This window comes from Sorex fumeus, unplaced genomic scaffold (genome assembly GCF_029834395.1).
Source record: "Sorex fumeus unplaced genomic scaffold, SorFum_2.1 ptg000107l, whole genome shotgun sequence".
NCBI lineage: Eukaryota > Metazoa > Chordata > Mammalia > Eulipotyphla > Soricidae > Sorex > Sorex fumeus.
This window is the reverse complement of record NW_026606164.1, coordinates 636,518-650,460: the sequence shown is the minus strand read 5'-3', so window position 1 is coordinate 650,460 and position 13,943 is coordinate 636,518. Positions and strand designations below refer to the sequence as shown.

The window sequence follows — 13,943 nt, the reverse complement described above, 5'->3', positions numbered from 1 at the left end:
ACCTGGTTCATAAGAACACACAGGAATTCACTTGATACTAAGAATATATATACAATATAAACTTAGTAAAAATTTATAATGACTGCCTTTAAAAACTGCATTGTGGTTTAAAAAAAAAAACCCGCGGGCCATGCTTAGGGCAGCATCGCTGGTAAAGAACCAGAGCCCCTTAAGTGCCTTTCCGTGGGGATTAGCAAAGACAGCCCAAGTACACACTTTTGATCAGCTGTTTGTTTTCTGAGGCACACACAGCGGTGCTCTAGGGCTCCTCCCTGCTGGATCTGCTGCTCTGAGGGTCTCTTGGGGGGTTCTGGGGGCTGGGCAGGTACCTGTGACCCACCCAGGGCATCCAGAGCACCTGCTTCAGCCCTTGGAGCTGCCTGGCCCCTGACCATCTTCCTGGGGGGAGAATGCTACAATGTTGCAACAGGAGGCCAGCTCCTGCAAACTGGAGGCATTGTTACTGTAGCAGGGGATACTTTTGTTTCGGGGCCACACCCAGTGATGCTCAGGGGTGCAGGCACCCGTGCCCGGCCTTTGCTCTCTCTCTGGCGGCGGTGCAGGGCTTCTTGGCTGCTTGTAGCTCTGGTAGACCCATCGCAGTCGTTTCCACCTAGACTTGAGCCAGCTGCGGCCCAGACCCTCCCTCCGGCAGCTGCTGGCTCTTTCCCTCCTCGACTTGCTTCGGTGGGGCTGTAACTGAGTGATGGTGTGGAAGCTCGGCCTGTTTTCCTGTCCTCACTTGCTCCGCAGACATTTAGCTCCTCTGTCTCATGCCTCTTCTAGAATTCTCCTTTCTGCTTTCGTTCCTTCTCAGAGTTTCTGGCTCCCTCTTCTTTCCCAGTGGGACCCAGTGCTCGCTGGCTTACTGGAACTTCATCTCTGGGTCCAGACAGGCTGGGAATTACTCCCGTCCTCTCATTACCTTTTCTTTGCAAAACGGTTGTTGTGGTCAAGGTGTCATGTGTTTCCTGTGGTGCCAACATTTGAGTCAACAGCGCCACCCAGCGACCAGCCTCAGTGTCCCCTCCAGTCGGCTTATTCTTCCCACCCTCCCCAGGCCTTCTGCTTTCCCAGATTCTTAACTTTGTCACGTGGTTTTACTGTGACAGCGCATCTGACGCCCTCCCTGACTCGCACCTAACCCTCTTCCTGATGCGGCCGTAGCTGGCTGGTCCAGCACCTCTGCCACAGGATGTCCAAAGCCGTGTTTCATTATTGCTCTGCGTGTCTTCCCTCTGGTCGGGGGAAAGTTCGCGACTGATCTCCTTTGTGTCCCCTTTTCTGCCATTGCTTTGACATGATGCCGATTAGGAGACTTTGAAACTTTACTTCTTGTCTGGGCGACCCGGTTACCAAAGTTTATAGTTTTGACATCACCGTGCACCATCAGTGCAAAGGCGACCGTCACCCTCCACCCTTTGCTCGCTGCCTCTGGCCAGCAGTGCTTTCCCCCGGTTGCCATCCACAGCTCGGTGGTCAGTGCCGTAACCCGAGGCCGAGCCCAGTCACTGTGTGGGACTCCGTGCCCTGCTTCCTTCTCTGTCCCTCAGATGAGTGGGGTCGCCCAGCGTTCTCCCCCGCTGGTGCCCATCACATCATGTCCACTGCCCCGACTCTGTCTGCTTGTGCAGTGCAAGTGCCCAGCGTGTGTAGACGCCTCTGCTGCCGGACCCTGGTGTCCTTACCCCAGCACCGCAGTGAACATAAGTGTGCAGACATGTTGAAGGATTCATGTCTCTTGTCTGGTGGGTGTCGGTGCAGGAAGTGTCTCTTAGAACGTTTCACTGTAGGGCTCAGGTAGCACTTTCAGGAAATTATGATAGATGAGCTGAAGATCAATCATGAGTCTATAATTTGCCAGTTTCTCAGCTTTGAGGGTAGGCGGAAACCTAGGGTCAGTTCCGGGGACGTAGTTGGGGGTCAAGGTCATGGCCTGAGTGGGGTCGCTCGGCGTGGGGCAAAGACGCAGACGGGACGTTAAAAGTAGAGTGTCGCGTACGCTCACGATGGCTGTGAGAGGTATGACGTGCCTGAACACGACACACGCACAGAACACTGGAGTACTTTCAGGAACCAGGAAATAAGTGGTTCTGAGATTTTGGGGGGGAGGGCGAAGAAGGCAGTGGAGGCTTTTTGTGTATTTTGGGGGCTTCATTCTTTGATTCACCCCTCTGCCCTTTTCAAAAGGGCAGGAATGTGGCTGGGTGCCGCCCCGCCATCACACACTTCCTAGGGCTCTTCCAGGAGCTGCCCGAGGCCTCTCGGTAGCCCCGGAGGGGCTGTTTCCCCTGATGTGTAGAGTTTTCTCCAGAGGATTCGGTACTCGTGGAGGCGCTGGGTCAGGGCCCAATCAGCAAGTCCCGGAGACGCCGAGTGTTCTGCCTCTGTCCAGCCTGAGGAAAGGGAAGCTTCAGCTTCAGGAGGCCGTTCCTGTCCAGGGCCAAGTGCGAGTGTCTGGAACATTCGCTGTGGGAGTCATGACAGGAAGCCGGCCAGGAAGCACCCTGGGCTGCTGGTGGAGACGTGGGAGTCGGGTGTTTTGTGGGGGGATCACAGGAGCACGAGGGCAGACGAGGGGAGCAGGTCCCGCGCGACTCCAGCTCCCGGGGATGGTAGGTGCAGAGGGAGCGCCAAGCCGAGACGGAGGTGCCCGCGGAGGCAGCGGGAGGTGGCGTCAGGTGCGGACAGCCGCAGGAGGGGCATCAGCGATTGGAGGGCGTGGCAGCGCGAGATGCTTTGGGGCCTCCGTGCGCCCCCAAGCTACCCACGGCCTCCAATCCGGCTGATTCTGACCGGGATTCTTAAGGAGCTTTAAGGACAAACATCTGGTCCCAAGGAGAGCTCGCCAAGGGCTGGTGCTCCCGCGGGTGGCCCCGGTTCCACCCTGGCACCCTACGGTCCCTTGCGTACTGCCGGAGTGACCCCCCACAACACACAGCTGGAGAGCCACCAGCCACCCATCAGAGCCTCGCATCCCTCCCAGCCCCCAAACTAGGCTGGGCGCCAGCGCCGGATCCAGTCGGCCAGTTACTCTAGGAAGTACAGGGCCAGATTCTTACTCTGTTCCGAGGTGCCTGGCTACGATCTGTGTCTTTGCTGAGTATAAAGAAGAAATGATTTCCAGGCAGAGGGGAGGTCACCCAGCACCCCCAACTCCGACCGCCCCAGGCTCCCCGGGACTTCTCACTCACAGTGCTCATTTCAGACAAATGGTAGTGTGAGGACACGCTGCTGCTGACAACGTTCAGTGTCAGGTGTGGGTATATTTAAGTGCATCGTCTCCGGGGTGGTCAAGAATGCGTTCCTTTCCTCACCGCACACCGCAAGAGTGAAGTACCCTGTACTTGACTAGCTGGTTGAATTTCGTATTTTTTTTTTTTAGATGTTAAAAGATGTTTAAAAAACTTTCTTAGGTGATTTTTATTTTATTTGTTTATTTTTGCTTTTTGGGTCACACCCAGCAATGCACAGGGGTCACTCCTGGCTCTGCACTTGGGGATTACTCCCGGCAGTGCTCCCGACCATATGGGATGCCTGGATTGGCCGCGTGCAAGGCAAACACCCTCCCCGCTGTGCTATTGCTCCAGCCCCTAGATGATTTTCGAATGCGCCTCTTAAGAGAGTACAGCATTCCCAATTTACATTTTAAAAGTTGCGGACGTGCGCTACCACCCGTCTCCCGCTCTCTCCAGACCCCCATTCACCCCTCCCCAAGCCCCATCGCCTCCGTCCCAGTCCTGTTAATCGTGTGTCAGGGATTGTTTGGGGAAAAGGGAAGCTATTTCTTTTCATCCATATATATATAGATGATGTCTATAATTACGGATATTTTTACTGCTTCAGTGGCTGGCAATATAATGAATATAGAGTGTGCGAATATCTAATTTCCATGATGAATTTTCTCTCTTACATATACCGCAGTGCTCAGAAAGACTTTTGATTTTAATAAAAAATAGTTTGTTTATACTTAAAATACATCTTAATCCGTGACACTGTTTTTTCTTAATTTTGTACTTCCACTGATTTTGTGCACGTCCGGGTAGATTCAGCCTCTTAGCGGATCGGTTTCTTTAGTCCTGCTTGGCCTCTGCTTTTCCTTTGGTTCTTTCCAGCGAGCCCAGTACCCGTCTAATAGGTGCCACCGTCCTTCTGGAGCGAGGAATATGAGTCATTGTAGAGTTCTCGAGATCTCAGTGACACGAGGCCACAGACAGTCACAGACTCTGCGATTCAGTGCAGCGTGGAGCTGAGGGTAGATGCATCGCGGTGTTTTGCTTTCGAGGCCTTTTCTGGTTCAGTATCAGCTCAGCGTGGGTGACTTCAGTGGTCCAAGCGTTTCACGATGCAGATTCCCTTTTTACGGTGACTTTTTTTTTTAAAAAACTGTGAAGTCAGAAAAAAAAAAAGTCAAATTCTTACCCAACCATTTCATTGTTTCACTGTTCATTATAGCGAAGGAAGACGCCAACTGTGCCGTGTGTGACAGCCCCGGGGACCTCTTAGACCAGTTCTTCTGCACCACGTGTGGTCAGCACTACCACGGAATGTGCCTGGACATCACGGTCACCCCGCTGAAGCGCGCAGGCTGGCAGTGTCCCGAGTGCAAAGTTTGCCAGAACTGCAAGTAAGTCTCGGTCTCGCTGCTCTGGCGTGTGTTAAGGGAGAGCGTTGGAAGGGGCTGGGATGAGCTGGGAGAGCCTCGAATGGTGCCGGGGTGAGGCCGTCTGTGTGCGGCTGGATACGGATGCGTTCACACCGCCTCGTCGCACTTAGAACGTGGCCACGCATCTGTTGACATTCACGCCGAAAACAAGTCCAAACAGAACCCGAGCGAAATTCATTTAAGTTCCTCTGGTGGCTGGGAAAACGCACACAAGCATGACAGTGAGTCTTCGAGGATGATATCAACAATTTCAAAATAATAGTGTTAAAGCAGCGTTTTTAAAAAGGAGAGAACACGTACGCCCATAAAACGACTGTTGACAAAGTAGACCTCTAGTTTGAAAAACAGTGTATTTCCTGTTCCTCTGAGTCACCGTGATTCTGAAGCAGAGTAGACGTTACCCGTCCGTAATGGGGCTGACCTTTTCTTGTTTGTTGTTCTCCGTCGTCCGGCCGTTTTTCCAAATTCCTTTGCCCGCGGGGGTGCGGCTGTGATCCTGGCAGCCCGGTGCAGGGCACACGTGTGGAGCCTTCTCCCGCCCGATTTCCAAACTCTCGGGATTTTCGTTTTCTCTCCTGTAACGGATATTGTGGTGCTTGGGGGGTGTTTCCAGCATCTCCAACAGTCTTCAAACCACTTAGAAGCCGAGGATTTTTGGTAGCTGGGAGAAATTTTACCCATACGTGCCACGACCCATCTGGTTTTAGATACAGTTACGTAACAATTAGCAGCAATACCCTAGATTTCTGTTGAATGAGTAGGACCATCTGCATTTGTTTCTGTTTTGGTGAAGGTCTGAAGGAAGCAGGGCTGAGAGCGAGCTTGGCCCTGAGAAGCACACGGGGAGCCTAGAGCCAGGGCGAGCCCCCGGGCTCTGCGGGGAGCCCGCCTCCCCCCAACCAGCAAAGCTAAAGAGTTCAGATGTCAGTAGATGTCTGCTGTTTCATCTGTACCTCCCATAGTGTCTTGGAAAGGAGTAAGAACATTTTGGGGGGGGGGGATTCCTTTTCATCAAGTTGAACGTGTAGAACCCATCCCGTGGACTGTAATGCGGCTCACGGCCCGTCTTCTTCACGTCTGTTCACGGGGTCCACGCAGCGGCCCGCCCGTTTCTGCCCGCCCCATCCTGCCCCAGTTCAGCTCCTAGTGTGTGAGCGTGTCCGTAGCCAGGAGCAGGCGGAGAGCAAAGCCGGTTGGGCCCAGTCTCCTAGGAGACGCTTCCGGGCCAGCGTTAGGCTACATTTCTCGATTCCCTGCAAGGCGGATTCTTTCCCTTCGGGCCGTGTCACCCGCGGCCTCGGCAGTGCCTCCTGCCAGCCAGGGGGTTCCTGCGAGTTCGCGCCCAGGTGATTCTCCTTAGGCCTTTTTAGTGAGCACTTGTTGCCTGCTAGATATTCGATGCTCTCCACCTGGGCCTGCCCCTCCCCCCCACTGTTCCCGTCTTATGCCTGGCACGAGGGCCACTCACATCTCCGCTGTCGGGGTCTCACCCCCACCTGTGACCGGTCTCTAGTCACGGGACCACGCGTGTGAGCTTCTCCGAAAGGACTCGGATTCCGTGGCCAGATCACAGTTACTCCCCCACCGCACCCCTGCTCTGCAGGACCCGAAGGTGACTACAGCACGTTCACCACGGGTGCGGTTCAGTCAGGTCAATGCCCTGGGGCCTGTGGGAGGGTACCACTCCGGGTACCCGTTATCCAGGAAAGACGGAGGAACGAGCGCTTGGGTAGTCCCCAGGAGCCGTGTTGGGGAGGGTTCGTGATCTCCCGTCGGAAGTAAGGCATCGTGAGCGCCGTCTTATTTTTCAGACAATCGGGAGAAGACAGCAAGATGCTGGTGTGTGACACGTGTGACAAAGGCTACCACACCTTCTGCCTTCAGCCAGTCATGAAGTCCGTGCCGACCAACGGCTGGAAATGCAAAGTAAGTTGTTGGGTTTTTTTTCCCTAAGGGGGGAAAAAGTCACCATCTGTATGTATCTTTAAATAGCGAGCAGACAGGTTGGATGCCTGTTCAAAGCTCTCCATCACCGTCAGCTCTCAGATGCGGTTTAATCGGCAGACACTTGTCTGATCTCACAAGTGTCCGCTCAGCCCCCGCCCCGAGGCGATGAACCTGTCCACACCATTCGCCGTGCCCCGTCAAGTGCCCCCAGTGCCCCCGCCCCCTCCCATCTTCTGGCCTCTCCCGAGGATTCCGCCCTTCTTAAAAATATCATCTGTTCCCTTTATGGCCCTGCTACGTATTCGATATGCCAAACACAGTAACAACAAGTCTCACAATGGAGACGTTACTGGTGCCCGCTCGAGCAAATTCGATGAACAACGGGAGGACAGTGCTACAGTGCTACCCTTTATGGGGTCTGGCCTTTTGTTTATGAGTTTTGCTGGTTTGGGAGCTGCCACCCGTGACAGAGCTGTGCTGGGGGCGGAGCCCGTGGTCTGCCCGTGAGTCACTCTCGGACCCCGGCCTGGCCTTTCCGACGAAGCGTGATTCTCTGGCGATTGGCCGCTGTGCCGGCCTCCCAGCGATGCTTCTTGCCCGCCTGTGGAGATGCCACAGCTGATTGAGTGGAATTGCTGATTGGACATTGGGGTGGTTCCAGTTAGAAGCCGTGGAAAACACTTTAAAGTGTTGCTGTGAGCCCATTAGCATAAATATGTCTTTTTGTGTGTGTGTGTGGAAACTGTTTCTGAATGATCTAACCCTGACTTGTCCCAGAAACTTGCTGAAGTAGTCCACCACACCAAAACATCTATAAGATGTTTCATTTGACCAGTTGGCTTTTAGGTGGTTTTAAAGTGATTTTTAAGATAGAGATATGTAGACACATTTAAACATGTACTTCCACGAACATGTTTATGTACATAAGTTAAAATATTTGGGATCATTGTATGTGATTTTACAGCAATTTTGTATGTGACGTGTTTATGTGGACCTGTGCTTCGTGCTTCTGTAAAACATCTGGGATTATAGTGGATATTCAGCTGTGTATGGTATGTGGCGATTTTAGTGATTGCTGATTTAGACGCTTTTTGTTTGACCCTTCAGGTTTCTCTTTTCCTTCAGTGTCAGGCTCAGACATTTAAGAGTTTCTCCCATCTCTGCTTTGCGGGATGCTTTAGGCTGTGTTGGCTAATCTTTTCCTGTCATCATCGGTTTCTCCTTTCTTGCCATTTGTTTGGTACGTGTGTGTTGCTGAACACCTGCCGTGTTCTCTCTTGGTGTCAATAAACTCGAGGAGGAATTTACGGCGACCTCTGCTTTCTGTCTCCGACACGGAGGTGACAGCAGTGCCCACCGTGGGTACCGGGGAAGGAAAACGAATTTCAGGGTGATCCGTTTATGGAAGCACCAGTGCTTCGAATTCTTTTTTGGGGTCACACCCAGTGAGGCGCAGGGGTTCCTCCTGGCTGCACTCAGGAGTAACTCAGGGGTGCTCAGGGCACCATCCGGGGTGCCAGGGGATCAAACCTGGTCAGCTGCATGCGAGGCAAACGCCCTCGCTGCTGTCCTGTCCCTCCAACCCCAGAATGTTTAAGTTCTTAAAGTCCAGCTGAGAATAACTGGGTCTGAAGGAAGGTAGCTCAAGGCTGCAGTGACGGTTGCATCCCGGAAGCTGGTCCCCCCCCCCCCCCCCCCCCCGCATGGCTGTGAGCACTGCTAGAATTGGGCTGAGCATCGGGCTGGCAGATGCTGAGAGCACCACGGAGTGAGGCCGAAAGAGAGTGACTGACACGGACCGTGACTTCTCAACTGACAGAAGAATAAACTTATTACAAACATTTACTCTGTACTTTGCTAGGATAAAACTGACCAGACGTGGCCCCCGTGCGTCCTGGGAAGTCTGCCTTTGCAGACAAGTGCATTTCGGGGACCAGCCCTGCGCACCCGCCTACGGGAGCCCTGGGCTCTTTGGCCCCAGAGCCTGCCTTGATCTGACCCTCACTTTCTGGTGGGCTGTGAGCCAAAGCGCTGAAGGGCCGCAGTCTCCACACGGAGTGCAACTAGGTTCGTTGTTTCGGGGGCCACACTTGGCGGTGCGCAGGACTTCCTCCAGACTCTGTGCTCGGGCCACTCTTGAGAGCGCCGGAGGCGGCTAGCGTCGGGTTCTGGGGATGGAACTGAGGTTGGCTGCCGGTGCCCAGCCTGCTGGATTACCTCTCTGACCCTGAAGGGTGATCAGTTTTATAGAGCGGCCTTATAGGCATGCAAAGATTTTAGGTGCAGTAGTTACTGGCTTAAAAAATAAAACAATCACATTTGTAAGTTAAGACTTTTGAAAGTTTGCTCTTGGGTCACATCTGCCAAGTTCAGGAGGGATTCCTGGCAGGGGGCCGGGGGGGGGGGTGCTCGTGAAACCATACGGGGCTCCAGGGATGGGTCCGGGTTGACTGCGTGCACGCCGTGTTGGCTGTACTCTCATTCCAGCTCTGTAACTTAGATATTAAACTCGTGATGTTTCTTGGAAACAACGGCCAAGGTCGGATTTAATACAAAGTCATTTTTTCTCCACGGGCCGGTTCAAAGTCTAAGCCTTCCTCTGGCACCGAGTGATGTTGGAGGCTACCTTGGCAGTGGCGTTGGTGTCAAATCCGTCTTGAAAATGGTCCGACTCTGCTAGGCTGTGAAGATTGGTGGCTTGTGGCAACATGGAGACTCCTAAACAGGGCGCCGACCCAGTGATTCCTCACACGTGGGGCAGGACTGACCCCTCCTGCGCGGGTACCGGTGGGCTGCTGCTGGGAGCTGGCTGAGGACACCGGCTGGGCCTCTCGCGGTCCACGCACATCACCCCCCAGAGGCTCCGCGCCTGTGGGCCCCGGCTGCGCTTCTGTGCAAGGATTCTGGGCCCCTGCGCTTTGGGGAGGACTGGGGGCGGGAAGCATTGGCAGCGGGAAGCATTGGCGGCGGGGTGTGGGGAGCCCTGCGGGCCGCCTGTGGGCAGGGATGCCTCGCCCAGGTGTGTGGGCCCCTGCGTGGTGGGCGGGGCCTGCTTGCTTAAGGCGCGGGCGCAGGCGCGGCTCCCCCAGAGCAAGTCCCTGGGTTGGCTTCGAGCGGCCACTGTAGCTGCGGATTTTATGACGATTTTAATCGAGTTCTTGTCGCTGGGGGGCAGAGAGCGGGCAGCCCCGAGTGCCCATGCGCCCTGCCCTGCGCCCCGACCGCACCACCCGCCGGTGGCCGGATCGAGGTGTCCGCGGCCGCATCGCTGTAAGTGACCTGGGGGGTCGAGCAGGCTGGCCAGGGCTCAGCTGACTAACCGGGTCGCCCTCCTGGTTTGTGCCACGGCCCCTGACCCTTACATTCCCGGCCGCGGGCAGTGCAGAAAGACGGGGCCTTTGCTCCCCGTGGGGCTCTTCTTTCTCCGGGGCCTTCGGTGTTTTAAACTAGATATTTGCTGTCCCTGGCTCCGAGGTCTGGTCGGTCACATAGGGCTTTTCTTCACCAGTTGTGTGTGATCCTTTCATAGGAAAACATTGGGGGGGGGGGGAGGCAATCTTTAGGTGTCGTTTTCAATGAGAATCAGGTGGAAGGATTTCAGTGGTCAGCTGTTTCGAGTGAGTTGGTGCTTGAAGTGATTGGCTACTTAAAGCTAACTTTTCTTTCTAACTTCCTCTGTGTTCCTTATACTTCCTGCAGTGACTTGGATTTCAGAATTTGATTCAAGTTTGGAATTGTTGAAAAGAGAAATTTTTCTTACTGTTGAAAATGAAGAAGTGAGAAATATTTGTCCTCTGTTTTGTTTTTATTTTTATTTGTTTTGTTTTCTGGCCACAGTCCACGGTGCTCGGTTTGCTCCTGGCTCTGCACTCAGGAGTCACTGCTGGGGGGGGGGGGGGGGGTCAAACCTTGTGGGCCACATGCGAGGCAGCCCGTTGCCCACATACAGTGGGCAGCCCACGTCTTGAAACCCACCTCCTGGCTTCCCTGTGTGCCCGCGAGCGTGCCCTCCTGCTGGCTCAAGCCTCCTCTCTTGGGCTCCTCTTCTACCCCTACGCCCGCATCTTTCTGAGTTTCGTTCCGTAAAGACTATCTTGCTTTCGGGCTGGAGCGATAGCACAGCGGGGAGGGCGTTTGCCTTGCACGCGGCCGACCCGGGTTCGATTCCCAGCATCCCATAGGGGCCCCCGAGCACCGCCAGGAGTCATTCCTGAGTGCAGAGCCAGGAGGAACCTCTGAGCATCGCCGGGTGTGACCCAAAAACAAAACACCACATCCTCTCTATACATTCCGATGTCGTTTTATGGCCCAGTTGTTTGAAGTCTTGCTCATTTTCCTGTGACAAGGAATTGTGTGACTCCGAGGCCGACGGCCTTTCCCTGTGGCTCTGTTCTGAAGGCCGACGGGCTCAGTACCGTGTGGTCCCCGAGCTCCCGGGAGCGAGGAACCTCGTCTGGTGTGGCCTTAAGAACAAAAGCAGAGCAGAACCATGGGTCCGCTTCCCAAGTGCCCCCGAGAAACACGTCTCTCTCTAGCTGCTTCCTGAAGGTCCCGGGAGCTTCCTCTGGGCTCTGCGCTAGGGAGGCGTCTGCGGGTGACGGGTGACGGGGATGGCTGCGCCCCTGCTGACACACGGGGCCCTCTGCAAGTCCTCCGACCTTCCTGAGCCACTTCCTGCCTCCAGCCAGCTCCCTCCCTCCCCGTGGTCCCTCAGTTCTGCCGGGCTCCCTGCTCTGCTGCCCCGGGGGCCCGCCGCCCTTTACGCAAGTCACCTGTGGAGTATTCTGAGGCCTGTTGCAGCCCTTTAGTGCTGGCGGAGAGCCAGGTTAGGGGTTAGCTAGCAGGGACCACAGGGCTTTCGCGTTTCCCCAGCTCTGTGAAGGCCGACCCTCCTGGGAGGCCTTGAAGCCCTTTGGGGTTCAGGCCGGTCCCTGAGGGGAAATAGGTCCAGGGGGTGCCATTATAGGAGACCCCCCAAAGCGCAGGACAGTCAAACTTGGAGGAATTGGGCAAGACGGTTCCTCAGTGCTTGGCGGGCCGGGCTCTCTTCCCCGTTGGTCCCGCTAGAATGCCTGTCGCTGTGTTGTGTGGGAACACTGGACGAAACAAGCGACTGTCCAAGAGATAGAATGGGGCGGGGGGAGGGGGGATTGGCTCGTGCTTGTGGCTGACCCAGGATTGATCCCCAGACCCAGGAGTGATCTTGAAGCCCCCGCCCTGCAGAGACCTTAATGGAGAATAGCAAACTTTAAAAGTTGGGAAAAACACAAAACCCATTTGCCTTTGCCCGAAATCTGCCACCCCAGGGTTCAGCATCATAAACCAAACCAGCAAACCCGAAGCTCTCCTGTCAGTCCCTGCCTGGCCGCTTCTTGGGACACTCCTGTAGTGGCGAGTGGCACCTTTCCCTCCCCGAGTTGTAAATCTTATTTTTCGGATCATACTTGGCTGTGCCTGGGGAACACCGGGTGCCGCGGGTCCGCTTCGAGCAGAGCCCTTACTGCTGCCCAAGGTGCCCGTCCCTCTGGCCCCCTCTGGCCTCAGTGGATGTGCTGCTCGGGTCCCCAGGCAGAAAGTGCTGACCTAGGCGAAGACGTGTGGGGCGTCACAGAAATCCCGTCTTTACTTTTTTTCTCAAGACTTTATTTATTTTGCTTTTTGGATCACACCCAGCGATGCTCAGGGGTCACTCCTGGCTCATGCACTCAGGAATCACTCTTGGCGGTGCCCGGGGAACCACATGGGATGCTGGGAATTGAACCTGGGTCGGCCGTGTGCAAGGCAAACGCCCTTCCCACTGAACTATTGCTCCAGCCCCTCTCAAGATTTTTTTCAGGACTGGGTTTTTATCTTTCTAAAAGCCTTTTTCGCATCTGTTGAAAATTTTTCCCCCCAGACACCATAACGGTAGATTTCTTTCGTGTATTTTCCTCTCTTTAACCATTCCTAAAGTTCTAGTATGAAGTCTGTTCAGAAGTGTCTTGTTTTCCTACTTGGCTCGTGGAGTCTGTCTGTTGAGGTCTGCTATCTGCTGTCAGGGTCTTATTTTGTTCAGTCTTCCTGCCGGTGTTTACTGTGTCTTTGTTTGCTGGGTACCTCTAAGGAGCCTGCAGCTTGCGTGAGTTAGGAGCTCCCCTTTCTTACTGGCTTAGTGTCCCATTCCGCCCTAAATCGTTTCTTTTTACTGATTTGAGGTCATGGGTGGGCTGAAGTTTAGGCTTGCTGTGTCTCGAACCCAGCACCTTCCACATGAAGGCCAGTGCCCTGCCCGGCCACGGCTGCATCCCTTTCCCTGAGTGTGGAGCTGGGCAGGGGCCTGGCATGTGGGCACCACTTCCCTCCCCGCGCTGGGCATCTGGCAAGCCAGCTGGTCTCTCTCAGCCTCATACTTGGAGAAGGATAGTGATGTTTTCTTCTGAAAATCCGGGGAGTCCCGGCCAGATCCGGGGCAGCACGGCGTGTTTGTGGCCTGGCGTCGGTGGGGCCACCTTGCGCCGGAGAAGGCGGTCAGCCGGCTGAGTAGCTTCGTCGACGGCCGGGGCCTGACTGGAGGATTCTTCTCGGATGTTTGCGCTGCGTTGTTGCTGGTTTTCTCACTAGGCTTCCCAGATGTCTCTTTTTCTGGAGTTTTTTAGTATGGGATGAGGGGGGATTCGTGCCAGGTGCGAAGGGCTATTTCAGAAGCATCCCGTGTGTGCCCTCAGGAGGATAAAAGTCGAGGCTTCATCCACGAGTGTCTGACTCCGGGGCCTGGAGACCGGCACGGCGGTGCAGATGCGTAATACACCTTGCCTCTCTCTCCCGGTGTTAGAATTGCAGAGTCTGTGTCGTCTGTGGCACACGGTCCAGCCCCCAGTGGCACCACAACTGCCTGGTGTGTGACGGCTGTTACCAGCAGCAGGACGACCTGTGTCCTTTCTGTGGGAAGCGCCTCCACCCAGAGTCCCAGAAGGACACGCTGCACTGTAACGTGTGCCGGAGGTAAGGGTCCCGCCGCCCGCGAGCACCTGTCGCCTCTTCTCTCGCGTGTCTCTCTGCGGTCCAGCTTCTGTGGCTGCGGCCGCCCCTCAGGTACTGGGTGCTGGACGCCGTCCCCAAGGGAGGTGGTCGTGCCGGGGCCAGGCCCGCGGGGTGGGAGAAGAGGAAAGAGCGTCCCCGAGACCCTGTCACAGATGGCGTCCGAACATGCCAGCCTCTGTCCCCGACCTGGTAGCCTCCCCCTGTCACCGTACACACGTGCCTCTCTCCAGTTTTTCCGCAATTGCCTCTCTTCTCCCTAGTGATTAACTTGACTTTAAAATAGAAAATTTTATTTAAATATATTTATCGC

The 13,943-nt window shown here is 55.0% G+C and overlaps 1 protein-coding gene across 1 annotated transcript in view; it reads left to right on the top strand.

The window, feature by feature from the left end:
• The window catches only part of KMT2C (lysine methyltransferase 2C), a 184,786-nt gene that overhangs the window by 97,785 nt on the left and 73,058 nt on the right, over positions 1-13,943 (top strand). The window contains 3 exon segments of the mRNA XM_056134804.1: positions 4,456-4,627; positions 6,478-6,592; positions 13,425-13,594. Of these exon segments, the coding sequence (XP_055990779.1) occupies positions 4,456-4,627; positions 6,478-6,592; positions 13,425-13,594 (457 nt within the window).